The sequence below is a fragment of the Lolium perenne genome, chromosome 5, assembly GCF_019359855.2.
Source record: "Lolium perenne isolate Kyuss_39 chromosome 5, Kyuss_2.0, whole genome shotgun sequence".
NCBI classification, from domain to species: domain Eukaryota; kingdom Viridiplantae; phylum Streptophyta; class Magnoliopsida; order Poales; family Poaceae; genus Lolium; species Lolium perenne.
In genome coordinates, this window is record NC_067248.2 from 47,708,470 (window position 1) to 47,732,419 (window position 23,950).

Genomic DNA, 23,950 nt, shown 5'->3' on the forward strand with positions numbered 1-23,950 from the left:
CTCCCTGACTCCGTTCAAGGGTGGCGCAAGAAGTGGTTATATATTCGCGAAGAAAACCATGGATGCGCCGAAGACAACATTCCTCCTTTTGACGGTGCCGAGAAAATCCTTCGCCGCCGTTCTTGTGACGCAGAAGCTACCGAGGAAGAAAGAACTTCGACAGAGGCCCTGGTGACTCGCATCCATGAGTTGCAAAATACTCGTGGAAAAGAATTATCAGGCATCCAAATTACGGCGTACTTCCTTAGGACTAGAGTGCAGCCTCTTCAGGCTCGCAAAAACCCTTTCTGGAATTATGCTGGCGACGAGGACACAGATCGCTTGTCGACGAATCTGGAGGTCAAGGACTTGGATAGGCTTATCCGAAAAATTTCATCTCTGAAGAAGAAAGATTCTATCCCTTCCACTTATCGCGTAACACCATACAGCGCCGCCAATGCGCTTCCTAAGGTAAAAATTGTCGCTGTAAATTGTTATTGCCTTACTATTTGTATTGTTACTCCTTTCTGACATCCTTCCTTCTTTTTATATAGGACCACCCAAATCTTGTTTCACTTCCTCCTCTTCCGGAAGGTGGGGAAGTCGAAGAAAGGGCCGTTATCTCCGATGATAACCAATATGCTCCCTCTTTTGCAAATGAACCCGCAGAATCTCGAAAATCTGCGGGATCTGACGAAAAAGAGGATGTCTCTGAAGCCACTGCGTCGGCAATATCTCCTCCTCCTGCTGTTTCTCCAAGGAACAAAAGGAAAAGGGATGATGCCGAAGATTCCGGCACCTCCAAGGCCGAAGAAGCTGTCCCTTCTCACCAGAAGGCAGGTTATGATCCATACCTCGAGGCTCTCATCAGTTCGTAAGTACCCTTTCTCTGTTTATTTGTACTTGAAGATTTTTGTCTATCTTGCTTTTTATATTGTCGACATTTACTCGTAGTGATGATGAAGAAGAAGTACCAACTGCTGATGTGGCTGCTCGAACGAGTACGTCACATACATTAGTCGCCTCGGAGACGCCAGTTGAAGGAGAGGAAACGTCGCCTCCTCGACAGAACGTCGGCGCTGCTACTCCTCCGTCAAGCCCCCTTGTCCCTTCACCAAAAAGGGCAAGGGTTGAAACAATCCCGGAGCTTACTCTTCAATCGAGTAGCTCTTCTAACCCTCTCTTGAATGACGTAAGTTCTTAATGCTCTTGTCGTTGTTTATATTTTCTCCGTTTGCTTCTATGTGTCGTCATTTTTCCCATACCGACATTTTCTTTCTTTGTCTTTCCTTGATAGCCTATGATCAAAGAGCTTCTTCGCATCGGTGCCCAATTCGTTGGGTACCGTGATTACGCCAGTAAACCTGAAGGTAGTGTCTGGCTACTTTTTGCTTCTGCTTCCTTTCTGCTTTATTGTCGACGTTTGTAGCTAATCTTGTCTTCCTTTTTCAGAGAAACTGGCAGAAGCCAATGAACGTGCTGACACGCTTGCTCAAAAATTAGAGCAATGTGAGGAGGCTCGTAAGAAGGCCGAGTCGGATGCTGTTGAAGCTAGGCAAGAAGCTGACAAAGCTAAGGCTGATGCTGCTGGTGTCGAAGATTGTAACACCTCAAGTTTTTAACCATAAATAAAGAAAGAGGAGTGTTCAAATGCTCATTTTTGACAACAAACAAAAACTTTATTTACTCATATAGTGCTATATCTAGTCTCATGCATTTTATGTGTTTGTGGTGTGCAATTGCCATGATGAGTGTATTAGTGTGGATCAATGGCACTTAAACCCTAAACCATGATCATCTCATCTCAAGTTGAGAGAAATTCAAGAAAATGCCAAATAACCCAAAAACCCTCACATACACCTTAGACCAATATTTCAAATCTTCAACCAAGGCCACCAAGGCTTGATTCAATACTTGTAAAACACTTATATAACAAAAACAAACATAAATGCATAGAAGAAACTAGATTCAAATCAAAGAAAAATTCAAATTGTACATACATATGATAATGGTCAATTTGGCCAATTATAAAATGTTGCCCTCTTTACACCCCTAGTTTGGAAAATTCTTAAACTAAACCACTCTAATTCTTTCCACCTCATCCAAGAGCATGTCAAGAGGAGCAACTTTGTGGTTGACCACCAAGGTTGACTCTGCTTAGTTTGACTTGAGTAAATAAAACAAAATGCAATATGAGAGTAAAGTGAAGATGAGCACTTTTTGGAAACCTTGCAAACCATCACTAAAATGACCACCACCACCATCATTAGATCACAATTATTATATCAATGAGCTCCACCAAAAATATTTCAAATATTCAAATATTTTTCTCTTGCGGCCATTCTGTCGAACACCTGGCAGGCACAAAACAGATTTGATCAAATTTGATTTTTATCCAACAGTTTATAGAGTGAACCCTGGGTGAATCTTGTTGATCATTGCTTCTCTTGTACTTCTACATCATTCCCAGTACTGGCCCAAGCAAGTGGAGGCATGGAGAAGCCCAAAGCTCACCAATGGCAAGCTCATGCCGGCCACCATGCCCTCTCCCCCTCTGGCTCGATTCTTTCCCCCTCACCATGTCTAGGAGGTAGCCCAGTACATGGTGATCATCACCCAGCACGGCCCAAAGTCGCCAAGGCACGGCATTGGCCGCACCAAGCGTGCCCATGCGCGCCCAGGACATGCCACGGCATGCCAGTGCACGCGGTGAGCGCGCACTGGACGCGCCAGAGCATGGCACCGTACCAACGCGTGCGCCCACGCCTGCCGCCCATTCTCTGCACCGAGCATCACCACCAGTACCCCTACGTGCTAGACACACTCGAGCATCGCCGGAGGACCTGTCGCCGTCGCCACCGTCGAAGCCATGCCGCGGGTACCGTGGCGTGATCATCAAGCGCCCGAGCCGTCCCATCGTCCCCTGGACGCGTCCGCTGCACCCAGAGCCTCGCCATGCCGTCGCCAATCGAGTGCCGTCCTCTGCTTGCCCTTTGGAGCGCCGGAGAGGCCATGCCGTTGACGACCACCCACAGCACCCACGGCACCATCTCCCCTCTATAAATAGGGACCTCCCGCGGCCTTCTCCTTCACACCACCACGATCGCCTCACCTCACTGCTTCTCCTCGACCAAACCATACACCCAATCGTCGCCGGAGCCGCCGGAATTTGGAGCTTGAAGCCGCCGGAGCCCGCAGATCGCCGTCGTCGATTCACGCCGCCCCGAGCCTCGCCACTGCTACCAGGAGCTTCCTCACCGTCGACAACACCGCCTCGCACCCTCCAGAACCTCGCGGGAGCACCGGTACGCCCTCCGACCCCCTAGGCTCGCCGCCAGACACTCGGCCTCTCGCCGGAGAAGACGACGATCGTGCACCGCACGATCGCGTTCTGATCCAACGCACCCCCTTGGTCCATACCGTTTCGGGTTTTATGAGGGACTGACTGGTGGAGCCCACCATGTCAGGCGGCCCGCGCGTGGGCGACACGCTGCTGGGCCGGCCCACTTCTTTTTCACCGTGTAGCCCATCTAGCCTTCCCGCCAAGCCCATTTAATTCAAATTCTATTTTTCTGTTTATTTCGAATATGCTTGCAGATGCTTTTTCAAAATTAAATACAACAAAATCCACTGAACCAAATTTAGTAAATTTTATATCTTTGGAAAGCTTAGGAAATTATCTAAACAATGCCACTAGCCTCACTTCCAAATTATTTGTAGAATTTAAATGATAAAAATATCAAGGCAGAGCCTTTTCCAACTTCAAATAAATATTAAAAATTATCTATAAATGATTTTAAGTTAATTCCAATTCTCATAAATCACAATTGATATCCTCTAATTGTTTATGCAAAAATATAGTGTAGTTGTTTTACATGATCATGGACTAGAATTAAATAATGGCTATGTAGCTATTTCTAGTTCATTTAACCCACCTTAAATTAATTATAAAATAGTATGAGAGCTATTCTCTCATTTAAATTGTGTTCTCAAGTAATTCAAATAGAGGTACTGACTTTGGTCTAATAAACCTCATACTTGATTATTTAGAGATATTAAATTTTGAGCATGCTAATATTAAAATGCATGAGGTGTAGCACCCCATTTAAATTTCACTCTCAAATAATAGATATGAAGTGTTGACCTTGGTCAACCAACACTCATACCCTATTATTATTTGATGAGATTAAATCTGAATAACATTCAATGAGAGGGAATTATCTCCTCCAAGACATTAAAGAGAAATCTTAATAAATAAGTATAATGAGAGGAAATTATTTTTCTTTAAAACAAGGGATTAAATCACCATTCTAATAAAGTGTGATGTTAGCATATACTTGTGTGTAATTTGGTGTGTGCTTAGCTTAGCACCTCATTGTGTGTAGTGATCGATATACCTTGTATTCGTATATAGACGCTAGTCTCGAGGAGTACTCGGAGGAGGAAGGCTACCACTAGGAGGAGGAGGAAAACTTTGACTCCTACCCCAACCAAGGCAAGCTAATACTCTTGCAAGCCACCTTAATGCAAAGCTCTTCATGAGCAAGGCATCATTACATATTACTTTATGCTTAAGGATCCTATCCCATGTTTTTACTTTATTTTATTTTAAAGTATTGTACTTCAAAGCACTTTTGATTCATGATTCACATGGTTTAGAATAGAACAAGAGTGTCACGGTTAGCATAAGCAAATCAAGCTAGATAGAACCCCCTCATGACTAGATGCTATTGCAAAATAAATAAAATTGACTACTCTAGATGGGAACATTGGATGATGATGGTGAAATTCTGAAAGGAATATTGAAGGTGAAAATGACCAAGAGAAGATAGTGATTTTTGATTGAAAACTGATGATGGTTGAATGCGATACCTTTCCAATACACAAGTACCCCCACAATACATGATTATGGGTAGGGTCTAACTAGAAGTTTATATGTCTTAGTACGGGTTCCCTCTAAACAAGCGTCATAGGGGTTATGCCGAGGCTGCCTCCGAGAAATGTGAAATGACGTGAATGAGGTGAATTGTCCGGCCCAAGCCCTGTGCAGTTCCCGGGTTAACAGTTGGTTTTCACCGGGAGGCCAAGCTCATGGGGAGAGGTGCCTATACTAGGGGGTGTAAATGAAAGGTTAGGGTTGATGATCCGCGTACTGAGTTACGATTATTCAGAGTTGTCTCTGACGGATGTAATCAAATGTTGTGGCACAAGTGTGCAACCTCTGCAGAGTGTTAAACCTATTCGAATAGCCGTGTCCACGGTTACGGACGATTGGAAAGGCCATACTATTCCGTTGTCAGAACTTGTCTTACAAAGGAATGATGATTTTGAACGGTGACTTGACTTGTTGAAATACACCACTGAGGTGGTGGGGATGACACTAATGTTCCCACTTGAGTTAGTCTAGAGATTTAAGCATCTTTACTAAATATTTACAAAATAAACTTGGCTTTATGCAAACAAACCTAGAGCTTAGCAACTATTAATATTGATAATTACTTACATTAGTGTTAGTTTGCGAGTACTTAAGTACTCATGGCTGTGTCCCTGGCTATTCCAATGCCAGACTTTGAAGAGGAGCAACAGTACGAGGATGACGGTCAACAAGACGTCTACCAGAACTAGGATGCTTCTAACGTCAAGCGTTGGCCTGTGGATAGATAGTTCCACCTACTACGACGCTTCCGCTAGTTATATATGTTTGTTGATCGTTTAGATCAACTATTTGTGTAATATTGAATAATGTAATATCTGGTGTAAGACTTTATGGGTTGTAATAAATGATGACTCTATGGTATTCAACTGTTATGTCTCGCAACAACAATATTCCTGGGATTGCGATGAATGACATAATAGGCATCTGGACTTAAAAAACCGGGTGTTGACAAAGATCTTCGGAAACGTCTGCATGATGCCGAGACTTCGCTAAGCGAGCACATAACTGCGCAATCTGCTCGCGAAGCGGCGATCACCAAACGTATAAGGACACAAAATCGTCGCTTTGTCAGTAAGTATTTGCACCATTTCATACCCTTTGTATTTTTCTTTTTTGCACTTGTTTGTTGACCAAATTTTCTATTTTTATTTTGACAGATAGGACCTCTCAAGAATTTGAACTTGAAAATCCCGACAATGATTCTCTTCTTGACGCCGTTTCATTCCTTGAGTTTCATGGGACGGAAGCGCGTGAAGGCATGGATGAAGCCAGGGCGGGGTTGTCGAAGCTTTTCCCCTACTTCTTCCCGAAGAAAGAGGAGCCCGCGACTTTCCTTGGTCTTGCCAAGTGCTTTAATCCTCCCGAAGATCTTGGGCTGAAGATGCGCCATGAGAACATGAAGGTTGCCGTTGAAAGCACCGTTGCCCTAGTTGCTGACAGTCAACAAACTATTGACTGGGCCAAAGTTGGCGACACGGAGCAGATAGAGCAAACAAAGTGGCGATCATTGATCAAGGCGGCAAAGCTGAACACGAAGAAAATCCTGGCCTATCTCGGGATCAAGCCATCTTCGACTCCCAGCTCGTCAAAGCCGGAGGTCTAATTGAATGCCTTTGCCTTTTCTACTTTTTGCTTTCTTTATTTCTTTTGCTGTTGTCGCCATTCTAGCCTTGGCGACAATTATTCTGTTAAATATTTTGGAGAACTCCGTTTGTAATGACCATGTAAACTTTCTAGAAAGCAATGAAATTCCTCTTGGTACTATCATTGATCCTGGGATTTTCTTTTCCAGTTAATATTTGATAATTATTCAACCAACCCTTGCTCTCCCGACGCTGTGCCTGCGTCTTCCTTCTCGAAGAAGGTAAAAACCAATGATAATCTGCTTGAAGGTTCTTCAAGCAAACCTGTGTCGGAAGATTTACAAGAACTTCGACAACAACTTCAATCCATGAAGAAACAAACTTTGGCAATGATGGAACAAGCTCGGAAAGCATCTGAACAAGAAGAGCTTGCTCTTCGTCGAGCCAAAGAGGCTATGGCTGCCAAAAATGCTGCTGTATTGGAAGCAGAGGGAGCTGCTACCCGAGAAAATAGCATGCTCGAACTAATGTTGGAAGCTAGCACTGATATGTTAGGTATGTACCTCCAACCTTATGGTACCTTTTCTTTATTTTTCTGTGCTGCCTTCCAAATTTCTTGCTTTGCTGCCTAATAGGCTCTGTTCTTGATGCTGCCGCCGAGGATCAAAGAGTGAATGAGAGGACGAATCTTCTTGTCAATCTTTCCCTTAACCATGGCTGTTTATTTTGGGCCACTCCTGAACGAACCCAGCAAATTGTCAGGTTCCAAGATCGTGCTTGCCAAGTGCGCGAATTTCTCAGTTTTTGCACGACCACATTGACCCTTGTTTTCAAGACTTTGTTTCCTCGAAATGAAGTACCGACAACTCTTCCCAATTTACTGGAGGCCTTCAGAGATGCTCCTCGTATTCATAATTTTGTGCGAGCTCAGCTGACCGCCGGAGCAAGATTTGCCATGATTATGATACATATTTGCCATCCAAAGTTAGACCTGTCGAAGATTGTCGTTGATTGCATGGCGAAGAAAACGTGGCGGAAGAATAATATTGATGCAATCAATGAGATGGTGACTCCTGTGGCCGAGTCGATGATAGATGAGCTTCTTCGGATGGATTCAGAATTCTTCGTCAAGGGATCTTATGCTGAGCATAAAACAACCAGAGGCTTGTCAATAGATACTATTTTAGGTTCTGACTGATTTGTAAAACTTTGTCGAAAACATTTGTTGTATATCACAGAATGCTCTATATTGTTGGAGCCCCCGAGCCTTTTGGCTAGAGTTTGTACTATTTTTCTCTTCCCAAGATTTCTTCTTGTGCTGTAATAAAACACCTTGATGGACTGCAGGATCTTGGTGTCGAAGTTCTATATTTTTGTTTGTCTGGTTTTTGGACCAAAGTGATGAGATTTTCTGATGTGTGTACTATATTTAATCATTACCAGCGTCCGATTTATGTATTTGGCGAGGTACTATTGTACCAAGGCGAAATATTTTTCAGTAAATCGAGTTTGCCTGTTTTGATATTTGAAGGTGTAGAGCCCCCGAGTGTGTCGACGAATAAGAAGTATATCTTTACTATTTTTATTATATTGCAGCACCGCGAGCCCGCCTCATTAAAAACCTTTCCCAGCCCCACTCGGTGCCCCGAAAAAGGAAAAGAGTGCGTCTGAAAACTCGCGGGCGTTTCAGTACATTGTATGTTTATAGAGGAGACTATATTTCTCTATCTAGGCGTAAAAACGCCTGAGCTGCGCCACGTTCCAAGGATTTGGCTCAACGTTCCCCGTCTTCTTGTCCTTGATCCTGTATGCTCCTCCTTCGATGACTTCTGTGACGATGTAGGGTCCAAGCCATGGTGACTCGAGTTTTTCATGACTTTTTTGATTGAGTCGCAAAACTAAATCACCAACTTGAAAAGATCTTGGCCGCAATCTTCGACTGTGGAAATTCTTCAGGTCCTGTTGATATTTAGCGACTCGCGACAGAACTTCGTCTCGAGCTTCGTCAAGTGCATCGACGTCGTCCTCCAAGGCTTTTCTCGAGATTTCTTCATTATATTCTGTAACTCTTGGGGAATCATGCTCGATTTCTATCGGCAGGACTGCTTCGGCTCCATGGACCAGAAAAAACGGCGTTTCTTGTGTCGCCGTATTTGGTGTTGTTCGGATACTCCACAACACACTTGGCAGCTCCTCCGGCCAAGTATGCCGAGCTTTTTCCAGTGGTCCTAGCAGGCGTTTCTTGATGCCATTGCAGATAATGCCATTGGCTTTCTCGACTTGCCCATTGGTCTGTGGATGTGCGACAGACGCAAAACTCAACTTAATGCCCACTTCTGCGCAGTATGCTTTGAACTCCTTGGACGTAAAGTTGCTGCCGTTGTCTGTGACGATGCTATGAGGGACTCCAAATCTGAAGACGATGCTTTTCACGAACTTAATCGCCGACGCACCGTCCGGTGAATTTATCGGCTTTGCTTCGATCCATTTTGTAAATTTGTCGACAGCAACAAGCATATACTCATAACCTCCTGGCGAAGCTTTGTGTAGTTTTCCCACCATATCGAGACCCCATTGAGCAAAGGGCCAAGATAGTGGGATTGGCATGAGTTCTGCTGCAGGAGAGTGAGGTTTGGCGGCAAATCTTTGGCACGCGTCGCAAGTTCTCACTATTTCCTTTGCGTCCTCAATTGCTGTTAACCAATAGAATCCTGCTCTGAAAGCCTTAGCCGCGATAGCCCGGCTGCTCGCGTGGTGCCCGCATATCCCTTCGTGCACATCTTTCAGGATAATTCTTCCTTCTTCGGGTGTAACGCATCTCTGTAGCACGCCCGAAATACTTCGTTTGTACAATTCCCCTTTTACCACAGTGAAAGCTTTTGATCTCCTGATTATTCTCCTTGCTTCAACTGGATCGTCGGGTATCGTTTTCCTTAGGATATATGATATGTAAGCCTGCATCCATGGAACTTGCACCATCATGACTAGCTCTTGCTCTTCTTCTTCTGCTGTGTCTTTGGCGATACTCGAGGGTTTCTCTTTCTTCTCCTTCTTTGTTTTTGCTGGCTTTGTTGATCTCTCGCTTATCTCTTCCCAAAACACGCCTGGAGGAATCGCGAGACACTGTGACCCGATGTTTGCAAGAACGTCGGCTTCATCGTTGCTCATCCTGCTGATGTGGTTTACCTCACAACCATCAAATAATTTCTCCAGCTCATTGTACACCTCTTTGTATGCTATCATACTTTCGTTGACTGCATCGCATTGGTTCATGACTTGCTGTGCCACCAATTGTGAGTCGCCGAAAATTTTCAGTCGGGTTGCACCGCAAGCTTTCGCCATCTTCATCCCGTGTATGAGAGCTTCATATTCTGCTTCATTGTTAGACGCATTTGGGAACATCATCCGCAAAACATATTTCAACTTATCACCTTCAGGTGATACCAATATCACGCCTGCTCCAGCACCTTCCAACCTTTTGGACCCGTCGAAGTTCATGGTCCAGGTTCTCGATAAATCTGGAGGCCCCGTGTTTTGTAGTTCCATCCACTCTGCAATGAAATCTGGTAAAACCTGCGATTTTATTGCTTTTCTTTTTTCATACGTGATGTCCCGAGGAGAAAGTTCTATTCCCCAAAGGGAGACACGACCCGTAGCTTCTGGGTTGTTCAGTATATTTGACAACGGAGCCTCATTGACCACTATTATCGGGTGCGCCGAAAAATAGTGTCGCAGTTTTCTTGCTGTTGTGAATACCCCATATGCCAGTTTCTGATATTGCGGGTACCGCTGTTTTGAAGGCGACAGTACTTCGCTGATGAAATATACTGGCCTTTGAACTCCATGAAGCTTGCCTTCTTCTTCTCTCTCGACTACTAGGGCTGTGCTGACCACCTGAGGTGTGGCTGCGATGTATAAGAGGAGAGGTTCTTTCTCTTTAGGCGCCACTAATATCGGTGGTGTCGAAATTGCCCGCTTGAGGTTCTCGAAGGCTTGATCTGCTTCTTCGTTCCATTGAAATTTTTCCCCTTGTTTGATCAATGCATAGAACGGTAGCGCCTTTTCTCCTAGCCTGGCGACGAATCTGCTTAAAGCTGCGACTCGCCCCGTTAGCTGTTGTATCTCTTTCAACTTTGTTGGCTTTCTCATGGTCACTATGGCCTGGATTTTTTCAGGGTTAGCCTCAATCCCTCTTGCTGATACTAAGAAACCGAGGAGTTCTCCTGCGGGAACTCCAAAGGAGCACTTTGTCGGGTTCAGCTTGAGACAGAACTTGTCGAGGTTGTCGAAGGTTTCCTTCAAATCTTCGATCAGAGTTGACCCCTTCTTTGATGTTATTACGACATCATCGATGTAGACTTATACATTTTTACCAATCTGTGTTGCTAGGCACTTCTGCATCATCCGCTGATACGTTGCTCCCGCGTTTTTCAAACCAAAGGGCATTGTTTTGTAGCAAAACACGCCGTAAGGTGTGATGAACGCTGTCTTGGCTTCATCTTCTTCTTTTAACCTGATCTGGTTATAACCAGAGTATGCGTCCAAAAAGGAAAGACGTTCGCATCCTGCCGTGGAGTCGATGATTTGATCGATCCTTGGGAGGGGAAAGTGATCCTTGGGACAATGTTTATTGAGACACGTGAAGTCGACGCACATGCGAAGGACTATTGTGTGTTTTTTCGGCACCATCACTGGGTTAGCTACCCATGTGGCTTCGGCAGATATTTCTCTGATGAAACCAGCATCTTTGAGTCGATCTATTTCTGATAACATGGCTTTGCGGCTAGGCTCCGAAAAACGCCGCAAAGGTTGCTTTACTGGTCTTGCAAGAGGATCCAAATTAAGGTGGTGCTCGGCAAGTTCCCTGGGTACTCCTGGCATGTCAGCTGGACACCATGCGAAGATTTTCCAGTGCTCACGGAGGAACTCGACGAGCGCGCTTTCCTATGCGACATCCATGTTTGCGGCAATGGATGTCGTTTTCTTTGGATTTGTCGGGTGGATCTGTACCTCTTTTGAATCCTTGGTTGTGTTGAAAGTTGGCTCCTTGGAAGATCTCCCTACCTCTGGCAGCACATCATAATCAGTGAACCTTGGCGCCGCATATTCTGCTTGCATCCCGAAAGTTTCTGATAGTCGATGAAAATCCTTGTCGCATTTATCAGATAACGCGAAACTTCCTTTGATTGTGATAGGTCCCTTGGGTCCAGGCAACCTCCACAACAGATATGTATAATGCGGCACTGCCATGAACCTGGCATACGCTGGTCGTCCCAACAAAGCATGATATTGCGATGGGAAGTCCACAACTTCGAATTCCAAATTCTCTATCCTGTAGTTTTCTCGGGTTCCAAACTGAACGTCGAGGTTGATTTTGCCCAATGGGTAACTTGGCTTCTCTGGTGTGATCCCGTGGAAACGTGTGTCAGTTGGTTTCAAGTTTGCCAGGGATATGTTCATCTTCCTCAATGTATCTGCATACATGAGGTTTAAGCTGCTGCCGCCATCTATGAAAACTCTCGACACGTCAAAACCAGCGATTACTGCGGGTAAGATGAGTGCTGATTGTCCTGGTCGAGGAACTTGCTGCGGATGGTCTGCGATTGTGAAGCCGATGTCTTGCCCCGACCAATTTAAGTACTCGACTGTTGGTGGAGGCATCTTCTCTGCCATGAACACTTGTCGCGAGATTACCTTCTGCGCCCTGTTTGATGGCCTAGCTTTCTGAATCATCGAGACCGCACCGTTAGAGTTGGGGTCAACGTATGGAGGTGGATGTGGTGCTGCCGCTATTCTAAGCTGGTGCCGATTTTCATCCGTAATTGCGGGGGGAGGTGGAAGGTGGATCTCGCTCCTTGGCCCCTGGGGGTTTCTATTCGTGGCTTGGGCATTTGCGATTCCTGCGGCTCGCAACATTGCCTGAAAGTTTCGGCAATCTTTCTGGAGATTCCCTGACTGCCTCTTTCCATTGTTGTCAAGATAAAAATGCATCTGGCACGGACCGTTCATCATCTCTTCGGGGGACACATAAGGTCTTTGGAACCTTGGTCCATTGTTTTGTCTGTTGCCGCGAGAATCACCTCTATTGTCGCCTTGCTGCTCGTTACTCCTTTGGTAGTCGTCTCGACTGTTTCCTCCAGGATTTCCTCGAAAACCAGCCGATATATGGCCGGGAGCATCGTTGTTGTAGAACTGGCGAGAAAATCGCCTTCTATTTTGATAATTTCGACCACGATCCTCCTCTGGCGACCTGTGTCGCTTGTTGTATATTGCGTCTTCTCCATCTGCCCATTTATTGGCTATCTCCATGAGTGCTGATATGGTCTTAGGGTTAGGTCTCCCTAAGTCCTCGACAAAATCTCCTCGGCGAATTCCTGCTACGAACGCATCTATTGCCCTCTCGTCAGATATATCTTCTGCCGAGTTCTTTATGATATTCCACCGCTGTATATATTTCCTCATCGACTCGTCGTGTTTTTGTCGATAAGCCCTCAACTCTTCCAATGACGCAGGCTTCTTGCAGGTGGATCGGAAGTTTTTCACGAAGATGTCCTCAAAGTTATCCCAGCTGTCGATGGAATTTGGGGGGAGTTTCTTTATCCAAGATCTCGCGGCACCGCTCAAGTGAACTTGGATACTTTGCATAGCTGTTGCTCTGGTTCCTCCTACCAGCTTTACCATCTCGAGATAATCCACGAGCCAATCCTCGGGATCTTGCAGGCCGTCGAATTTCTTGAAATTTTCGGGTAGCTTGAACCCTTTTGGGACTCGAGTCTTTCGAACTCTTCTCGTGAAACACGGGAGCCCACACATATCTTCGTCGGCAACTTCTGGTGAGTGCTGAGGCTCCCTTCTTTCTTGTCGCGCTCTGTCCACCCTTACTTGGACTGCTGTGTCTCTTGCTCCACTTGTTCTTGGGGGGTCTTTAACTGCTGTGTTGGGTCGTGGACTATTTTGCCTAGGATTTTCTTCGGGAGGCGTTGTTGCAAACGCTGTTCCCATTACTCCTACTCCAGCCATCGCCATATTGAACAATGGTTCTCTCGGGTCCCCAGGAGGTGGTCTAGACGCCAGGATGTAAGCTTGTGTTGCCATGTAACCTGCTTCTGGTGTTTTTGGGATGATATTTCCCCTTTCATCAATCGACATAAAGGACATGTCGAGGTTTTGGATTATGTTTCCTCTTTCTGCTTCGGGTATGTTTTGCAACCGAGACATTGCTCTCCTACGAGCTTCTCTGTGACTATCTCCCGAAGTTCCTGAAAGGCGACTTAACTCTGCTCGGCGTCTGCTTGATGCAGAAGCTGCTTCTTTTCTCCTATTCAGGGATGCTGTCTGTTTTTCCAACTCTCTGCTCACCCGAGCAAGTCTATATTGATATGCTTGAAGTTCTTGTACAGTAGCAGTGGTGGTCATAGGTTCTGAACCATCCATGGCTTTCGCAGCCCTATCCCACGCTTCTTGCGGGAGCTGTACTCTTTCTCGAGGTGAAGACCCGACGTATTTAGTGCCTAGGCCATGTCTGAGATCAGCGAACATGGATTTATTGAGAAAGACGAAGGACTCATCAACGAAGGCATGCCCTCTCATCATGTTTATCCCAGTTTTACAAATTGCATGCTATTTTATGTTTTACAAATATATATGTTATTAAATTGCATGCTATTTTATGTTTTACAAATATATATGTTATTTTATTCCAGTAGCTAGCGTGTCGATTGACACACCAACCTTGATTCGCTTGTCGCCTTTTACTTGATACCCTGAGTAGAGATTATATAATAATCCTGATAGAGTAGAGATGCTTAGCACGCTAAATAATCATTAGGATACTTCCTATTGCCTCTTTGGAGGAATTGATCGACCTTCGGGTCAAGCATACCCTTTTGAAAGTTGTTGAGCTCGTTGAGCTAGGCTGCTTAGCCGTCGTTGCTTCCTCTACTCTCTCTTCTACTCTGGGTGAAACTTACCATCTAAACATGGCGCGGGCGACAGCTAAATCAAATGTTGAAGGGGCGATTGGCTTCCCTTCACAAGTTGGAGGGGGCAATCCGTCGTTCGTGCCGCTTAAGGGTCCTAATAAGTCTTGGATTTGAAGATTGTGACAACCGTACAACCACATGCTATATGGGCACTGGCCTGGTTAAGTAAGCTAGTCAGCCTTAGGTGTTGATGTCGCCGTACCGCAGATGAGGTGGCTGCCTACGGGAGAACCTTCGGCACAGATGGGGGGACCGGTTTGGGGACGTACTCTCAGTATCGTGCGCCAGACCCGGTGGGCATGTCACATCTTTGGAGGATCTAGCTAAAAGACCTTGTCACAATCCCTCTGCCGGTACACCAATTGGTGTGTATTAAATCAGCGACGGCTGGTGGGCAACAAGACGGGGTTGTGTCGTGTGGGCAAAGTGTACAATCTCTGCAGAGTTAAAACTATTCGAATAGCCGTGTCCACGGTCATGGACGACACATGAATCTTTCTTGACATACAGGAACCTGTTTTGCTATTTCCCTCTTTGCCTCTCTCTCTCCTTTCCTCATTTCCCCTGGAATCTGAATCCTATGAGATACGTGAATTGTCAAGGAGAATCACATTGATGAGAAATATTGCACTCATTATAAAACATGTTTTCGTCTAAAATGCTTTTATCAAATGTATTGCAAATAAAATTGGCTTTTATGCAAAAGAACCTACAGCCTTCCTTTGAAGCCTGATGTAGATATATTAGGTCTTGCATCGAGGGGGTGTGTTGAGTACTCTATGTACTCATGGCAATACTTTTGTTGATATTCAGAGTACTGCAAAGACAAGGAAGACTACAACAACTACGACGACATTGAAGAGTGAGGCCTCGTGGACTACATCAACTGCCTGTGGCTGAGATGGAGTCACTTCGCGTTTTATTTATCCGTTGTGCTTTCTGATTGTAATGAATGTCACACTATGTGGATATTCAAACTTTGTAATTAATCTTTTGTACGTCTATAATGATATACATTTCGCTGTGTCGTCAACATTGATCTTGGGATTGACGAGTAACACAGGAGAGTCGAAAAGTTAAGTTTCGGTTCTCACAGTTTATGTCAGCCATCCTCAGGGGGGGAGCCAGCGCTCCATCACTGATGCAGGTTTTGAAACCGGTGCAGACTTCAGCTGCAACCATTCCTCTACTAGGTAGATCGATGGCTTCGCAATATCCTGTGGGCCAGCCATCTTCGCCTCCGCCCGAGCGTCATTCCTCGCCAGCCATAGCTGATAGATCATCATAGTGCCGATAACCATCTCCTTGTCATCCAGATTTCCTAGCCAATCGAGCACCCAACCCTGGAGGTCGCGTTCGAGGCCCATGGACCAGCACCGGAGGGTCACAGAGATTCAGCTTGGATTGCTCTCTGATCAGCTCCCATGTCCTCCTCGAGTGAGGGCATCTCCAAAACTTGTGCAGCAGGGATTTGTCCCGGTTGCAGACTATAAATTTTACATTTGAGAGATAAGTCCATATTACACCCTTAAATTTGCCCTCTTTGATCTTCCTTTGTTGCAGCTCCTCACCCACCGCAAGACCAGACGCCGCACATGTATCTTAGCCTTACCCAGGACATCCGCAGCCCAAAGAGCCAACCAGCCCCTGTGTTCATCAAACGTTAAGGACGAGCCCAGCCGGACTGGTTCTGCATAAGCTGTGTTTTCAGATGGTAGTCCGAATTGACGCTGAAAATTCCATTCTTGGTGTAGTTCCATGCACTCCAAAAAAATACTTAGATGTGCATCATGTTAGCATCAGCACTAACAAAAATCATGCAAAAACTACAGGAAAGAAGAAAAAAAAAAGACAAAATGCTCAACTTACTTAAAATGGATACCTCGATTCCCCTTCAGTACTACAAGCATAGGATTCCGGGTGCAAACATCAAACTAATTCAAGCTGATTGAACTATGTTAAGGTTGGTGTGCTCCATCCATCGGTGCACTCTAGCCAAGTTCAGTCTATCCACTAAGCAAATAAGTTTGCCGAAAACCCATCGAATACATTTTGTGTTCATTGCCGACTATTTCAGTTGCAGGTGCTGAGCAGACATTCACTTCCCCGTCTCGCTGTTGCAATACTGAAGCTTCAACTGGCCGGACAAGGTTGCATGCATCTTGAACGATCATCACCTGCACAAAGCTGTAGGAATCACATATCCATCCATACTGTTGCTTTGGTTCCTTATGCAGTGCAAGACAGTAAACTGACACACCAAAAAAATGTAACTTAAATCTCTCAAGGAACAGAGACAGAGCCAAATAACCAGCTGGCCAGGCTTCGATCGCTACAACTCCTAGTATTAACCAGTAAAAAGCAACCAGAAAATCAGAATAAACTAAATAAAGCAGATTTTTTAATAATCTGGAACTTTACATTTAGAAATAGTCAAAGGGCAATATGCAAAAAACGAATTCCTTAGTCGACAGTCCACACATCACATGTACCTAAACTCCTTTTAGTGGCCAGTTATAGTTTTCTCCCGAATGGTTGTTAAACTAGAAAAAGGATCAAAGAGCAATCTTAAAATACATTTTCCTCAATTTCCTACAAAATAAAAATTCCTCATAATATTATTATTACTCTGTATTATTATTGTTATTTTATCTGCTTTCTTGATTTTCTATTTTTTTTTATGAAGTTGCTGACATGAAAAAGTGCTGATGTGTAAAGTGATGCAACATGTTGTCTGTCAGCAGAAAACCACTTGAGATAGGGCCAAGGGGTAAAATAAATTGATTTAAGAGTTCAAGGTTTAAAAGAACCCGTCAGAGTTCAAGGTTGATAACTGAACTTCTGCAATTAATAGCTGAGGTTAAAAAGTGGAGTTTTTATGCTGGTTTAGAGAAACCTTATTGATATTTGCAAAACTTTATATGCATAATATTCATTAACTGTCAGGATCAATAAAATTAAAATGGATATTTTGGTGGAAGAATTATTAATTAAAGATTAATTTGCAGAAGCACTATGATCAGATTGTGTTGCAGTTTGCTATACAACGCAAAGCACAGATAGATTCAGAGGCATGAAACTTAACCTGCTTGGTAATGCGCGAGTAGATGTTCCAGACATCAAATGTTATTACCTCAAGCACCCTAGCACTCAGAAAAAATAGCACTTGGCAAAGTCAACACCCAACTTTTCACCCTCATAACTCTTCAAGAAAATTTTACAATGCAGACCTCCGTTGAACTTGAGCACCACGAGCCTGCTGACCAGGCCTTCACCGGGTTGAAATCTGCACCACAAACACACGATCCAGTGTTTGCTGGTTGTTTGCACACTCCAGACTCCACTTAACATTCGAACCAAATCCTAGGTGACCATGACACACACATACACACATCTCAGATTAGCGAATGGGAACCAATGTGAACTCATTGTCAGCAGAAAAAGGGAACAGAGACATTAAAAGAGCAACCATAGTTAATAATAACCTATAATGATTCGCAGCAAAGAGTTATAAGTCTATAATACATGGATAATGTAGTAAGAGGCACCATTCTGCGCATGCCACCATATATTTCTCTAGCTGCAATATAAATTTGCATACTTCAGTTAATCTCCAATGCTTAAGCAGAGAGCAATTCCAAATTTTCTTTGTACACATGAGTTGATGACTTTCTCTCTACACCATGGATAAGCACATCTGAAGTTAATAACTAACTCAGCTGTTAATATGTGAGGATGGCATATAGTTTCAAATTAACTTGATCCCCAACATAAATGAATATACCTGTGGGAACTCCGAAGCGGAATGATAAACAATTCAACTTGGCAGGTAGCAAGAATGTTATTCGCGGTGCATGGTAAAAGAAAAAAGATTATGGGCTCATATAAGAAAGGGGTAAATGATAGTTCTTGAGCAGAGCAAAGATAATAGATCCCAATTATCAAAGAAAACAGTTACACATCCAAACGAGGAACATGATTATCTGTGCAGGTAGGTAAGCAACAGAAACAAAGCGAAGGTGCATTGGCAGAAACTTTTTATTATGTGAATAATCACAAGTAATGAAAGCGCACTATGATGTACTGAAATCCCAAGATGTATCATCCTAACCAAAAACACTGGGGGTACCCCCTTCAGCTCTATGGCAGTCAAAATCTACTTCACCTCAAGCTAATTAGCTGTAGATTTCTATAGCACCAACCTATGGCAAAGGATTGCTCACTCTGCCAACCATAACAATTGATGAAGTTCTATGAGAAAAAATAGCTGCCGTCATTTAGTTGTCAAGAAGGTGAGAAGTGATCTTCTCATATTGCCTGGCATAGTCGCACCCCAGTAACTGAGGATTAGACTGTACGGCTGTGCAAAGATCTAGCAGTGAAGCTTGGTAGGAGCAGCCTAAATCTGAAGCAAAGCCATTATTCCTCCCACCATTTGCAGCAGCAGAAGCAGCAGCAGCGCTCCCATTAGCTTCACGTGTCCTAGTTGTGTTTCCTCTTGCTTTGGCAACACCCAAACAAGACTTGAGCATCTGACTTATGTACACATTCAGCCCAGAGTTCAGCAAATCAGCACAGTCTAGGGATATGCTAAGGCCTTCGGCCTTGAGCTTATTCTCAAGTAGCTTCGACAAGTACTGTGTATCTGGCAGTTCACCATTGCTGTAGCAAACCTCTGAAGCATAAGAGGTCGGAGGCTGAGAATTCTGAGCCTTGGGGGGGATTCCCAGCGGAGCCCTGATCGGGCTCTGACTCTGCACACACACCGGGCTTCCCCTGGCTTGGTCAACCTCCTCGCCTTCCTCCACAGACACAAACTCCCCGCCCCCTGGATGACCAAGAGGGGACTTTCCGAGCGGACTCGGCTTATCTCCGAACCTCCTGTCCCGGCTACCCACCGGCCTAACTCTCCTCACCAGTGGCACGCCACTTGCCAATGGCCCGTTCGTCACGGTGCTGGTCTGTGAATTCCCCGTGGGTGTCTGCCTGCTGGGCGGCGGCCCCAGCGACATATAAGCATTGCCGAGGATCGACCGGACGAGGAAGTTGTGAAGCTTAATGTTCTCCTTCCCCAGTGCAGTCACACAGATCTTGTCAAACTCGCTCTTGCCAAGCTGAAACCCCAGGAACTTCTTGAGGCTGTGGAAGTAGAGGTCGGCGCGCTGGTGGCCGATCTTCCTGACTAGCCGAGACTTGATCTCGGCCGTGTCGACCCGAGCAACTTTCCTGGAGGGCTGCATCTTGGAAGGAACCATGCCAAATGTGGCAGCTCCCAGAAGAAGAGAGCAAACCCTAGCTGCTCGCCGCCGAACACCCGCGTGGAGCTCCGGCAATCCGCGGAGGGCTGGCGGCAAGAAGTATCCTGGAAGCGGGAACCTGCGTAATAATCAGATCAAGAAGTAGAGTTAGAACGAAGATTTTGCTACGGGTTGCTCCGTGATCTAAAATAATGTTTGGAACAGCAACAGGTTTCTACCCCAAAACAAAGTTTCGAGCAAACCCATTCTCGGCAATTCGGAGCAAACCCGCGTCGAATTGTACGAACTCGATAAACTCGCGGGGCGAAATACGATCGAACCACCGCCGATTTCGTCCATGAAAAATTTTGGGGAAGACGGAGGGGATTGGGGGGAGGATACGGGAGGAGGCACTGACCTTGATCGGAGAGGCCGGACGCCCGAGCCCGAATCCGACGAACCGAACGCGAATTCGGCGATAGAATGGGTATGGTTTTTGGTTCTGCTGCGGCCGCCGCAATTGGGGAATTTTTCTCCCCCCAAATTTATTCCCGTGGCGGACTGGCGGCGACGAACAGAACAGCAGTGTCAATTTGGACTCCCGGTCTAATCTCTGGCTGACTGGCTGGGCCCGTGCATCTTCTTGAAGCATTCTTTGTTTGGGTTGTTAAGCGTGGAGCAAGTCTCCGATTATGTAAGGTTAGTCTGGATCGCTTTATCCCATCATACCGTAAGATGTAAATTACACGGTAAACAAGAGATAACAAAAGCATCAACGTTCACAAAATTATTGTGTTCTACTCGTGCAACCAATCTACTCGTGCAACCATTTTATTTGTTGTTACGTTTAATTTGTGGCAATGTATCATGACATTCTATTTGCTGTTCCGTTTAATTTGTGGCTATGTATGATGACATTTTATATGTTGTTATGTTTAATTTCTGTCTATGTATCATAACATTTTATTTGCTTTTATATTATGTTTTAGATGAGCACAAGTCATAGCGAGAACGATGATGATGGAGTTACTTCTGAAATGGTTGCAGCTGCGGCAAAAAGGAAAAGGAGGGAGTACTACATGCGAGCTGCACATGTTGTCGTGATGTATGATGACATTTTATATGTTGTTATGTATACATACTTGTCATTTCGATGAAACCCCGACAAAAGCAATAATTAGAACACCCACAAATGAAGAGATAACATACATTTTACATTAATTACGGTTCGTAAAGCTGCCCAAATAGCAAAGTAAACAAACGTATGGATTCTGATTTTTAGATCCCATAGCAGAAATCAAGAATCACAACTGATTATCAGGAATCAGGATTGACAACAGAATCTCAGAATCCAAAGCCTAAACAAGTTTACATGTTCTTGCAATAATCCTACTCATAGATCCTCTTCTTGCCCTGTATCCGTAGCAATCAACATATTATCTCTGTCAGGAACAATGATTGTACCTGCACAATGTCTATGGTAATGCAATTAGGGTGCTCAGCACCCTACGCTTTTTTAAATAAAAAAAAACAGGCATTGCAGATTTTATTCCCGTGGCCCTCTTTTGCTAAACCAAGCGCCACTTCATTGCTGGATTGTCGCACGTGTCTAACCAAGTGATCTTCAAAACGATGATTCTATTTCTTCTACTAGCGGCCCGTGCAAACAACCGTCCCTGTCACTGCTCTGTAGTTTCACCACAGCAACCCAGACTATCAGTTTCCAAGCATACCTCGCTTAAACCCTTCTCCTTGGCCAGAACTAGAGCTCGGCTCTCTCCGGATCAGTCAGTAAAGTCAAAAATGGCAAGCCCCAGCTAGGAAGTCGCCATGATGATTCTGCAGAACCGCACCGCATCCCCCAGTACCCGAATCTGCGGAGAAAGCACCGTCACCGTCTGCGTTAAGTTTATGTCAACCATCCTGTGGTGGTGGTGGGGGGAGGGGGCAGCGCTCCATCACTGATGCAGGTTTTGAAGCCGGTGCAGAGATCAATCGCTTCGCAATATCCTGTGGGCCAGCCATCTTCGCCTCCTCCCGAGTATCATTCCTCGCCAGCCATAGCTGATAGATCGTCATAGTGTCGATAACCATCTCAGTGGTGCGGTGGTGGGGGGGGAGCTAGCGCTCCATCACTGATGCAGGTTTTGAAGCCGGTGCAGAGATCAATCGCTTCGCAATATCCTGTGGGCCAGCCATCTTTGCCTCCTCCCGAGTGTCATTCCTCGCCAGCCATAGCTGATAGATCGTCATAGTGCCGATAACCATCTCAGTGTCATCCAGATTTCCTAGCCAATCGAGCATCCAACCCTGGAGGTCGCGAGGCCCATGGACCAGCGCCGGAGGGTCACAGAGATTCAGCTTGGATTGCTCTCTGACCAGCTCCATGTCCTCCTTGAGTGAGGGCATCTCCAAAACTTGTGCAGCAGGGATTCGTCCCGGTTGCAGGCTATACATTTTAGAGATAAGTCCATATTACACCCTTAAATTTGCCCTCTTTGATCTTCCTTTGCTGCGTTGTTACCCTCCAAAACCCCCCGACGGGCTTTGGCTAAGTAACACGAAGAGCCGGGAGGCTCCTAGGGCCGCTTAGTGGATCCCTGGCACCTCGCGTCGTCCCGCAAATCTTCTGGCGCGCGTCCTGGCGGTTGCCTGGGCGTGCCACCTGACCTAGACCTGGTCAGGAAGGTGTTAGTGCTTCGATTGTTCCTGCATGGTAGACACGTGCACATTAAATACGAGCCTTATCGGCTCTCAGGTTTCCCTGTGGATCGGCTCAAAGAGCCGATCGCCCCATGGTCCTTGATGGATTAGCAATGGCATGGGGATCCTGCTTGATCAGGACAAAGCTGAAGCGATCCACGACAATTTAGGGTTTTCACCGCATAATCGGAACGTCCTATGTGCGATCGGGCCTAGCAGCTACGAGAGACGGTGCAAACTACCCCTACGAGAGGCCTAAAAACCAACATAACGTTGATCCCCGGAACATCCCTCGCAGGGATGGTAAACAGCATCTAACGCACCACCGGATCCTCCGACCCCAGCATAAGGCCTAACTATGCAGATATTAAACTAATCCATGCAGATGCAGGGAGCAACCATAACGGATCGGATCTACTAAACATGATCAAGCAAGATGCTGCCCTTAGACGTAAGGGCAGCTAGATATGCAAGGGTTGCACTACGATAGCATATTACGTGAAGAACAGTGCTAACCCTAACACATCTAATGATAACTACGTTGCTCGCCATCAAAAAGGCTTCAGTACGAGCAACGCACGAACAATACTAAGCTTTACGCTGCCTAGATCGCGAGATGCGATCTAGGCAGCATGATGCTTACCGGTAGGAACCCTCGTAGGAAAGGGGTGGCGATGCGCCGAGATTGGTTTGTTTTGGTTGAACGGTGATTGTCCTCCTTTTCCGATAACCCTAGATACATATTTATAGTCCAAGGGACTTTCTAATTGAGGCGTGCACCTAACCGTGCACGGGCCAGACTCTATCTCTTTAATCTAAATTACAATGCGATCTAATAGTTTACAGATACACGGGCAACTTAGCCCAAACTCTCAGCGCAAGGCCGCTTCAAAGATGCTTCATTTGTACGTCCTTCAAGTCCATCTTCACTTACGGCCCACCTCCTGACTTGGCCAAAATCGGGTGGTAACACATGCCCCCCTGGTTTTGATAATGATAATTGCAAAACCATCTGCTTTTCTTCGAAGGGTCATGTCGTGGCAGAGCAGAACCGTCGCAATATTCTTTATGATGACGTCTTGCCTTCTCAACTTCCCTGCACGACTTGACGGCTCTGGTACCACGTCCTTGGGAACTGTTTGGGCATTAAATCGTCGTTCCCCCCTTTTTATTTGGCCACTCCCTGTAATTCCCTCCTTCATCCTCCTCACACTAGCGCTCCCAAAACCTTCTCCGACCAATATGCCTTCTTCCTCCTCTTCCCAATCTTCTTCCGTAAGCGAGGGAGAGTCGGAGGTCAATCAGACGTAAGCATACAACCGGCGCGCTCCCGAACATTGGGATGAGCAAGAATTTGATTTCGACTTCGTGCCCGAAGGTCACCCCGAAGATCTTGTCTGGTCGGATGGTAACATGCCCCTGACTGATGGGGAAGAGGATCTTCGGTTCTTGATCGACGGAGAACTAGAGGCGGAGAGCGACAGCAACGACCCCCTCTTCTGGGGTAAATTCACTTCCTCCACCAAAGAG

The 23,950-nt window shown here is 45.5% G+C and overlaps 1 protein-coding gene across 1 annotated transcript; it reads right to left on the reverse strand.

Annotated features, from left to right (window-relative positions):
- Positions 1-18,500: 18,500 nt before the first annotated feature.
- Positions 18,501-19,840, reverse strand: LOC127299085 (uncharacterized). Its single transcript, XM_051328981.2, has one exon. The coding sequence runs from the start codon at positions 19,733-19,735 to the stop codon at positions 18,758-18,760; it is 978 nt and encodes a 325-aa protein (XP_051184941.1). The 5' UTR covers positions 19,736-19,840; the 3' UTR covers positions 18,501-18,757.
- Between the last annotated feature and the right edge of the window lie 4,110 nt (positions 19,841-23,950).

Excerpts from the sequence above, each read along its gene's own strand:
- LOC127299085 (XM_051328981.2), bottom strand. The coding sequence starts at position 19,735 with ATGGTTCCTTCCAAGATGCAGCCCTCCAGGAAAGTTGCTCGGGTCGAC.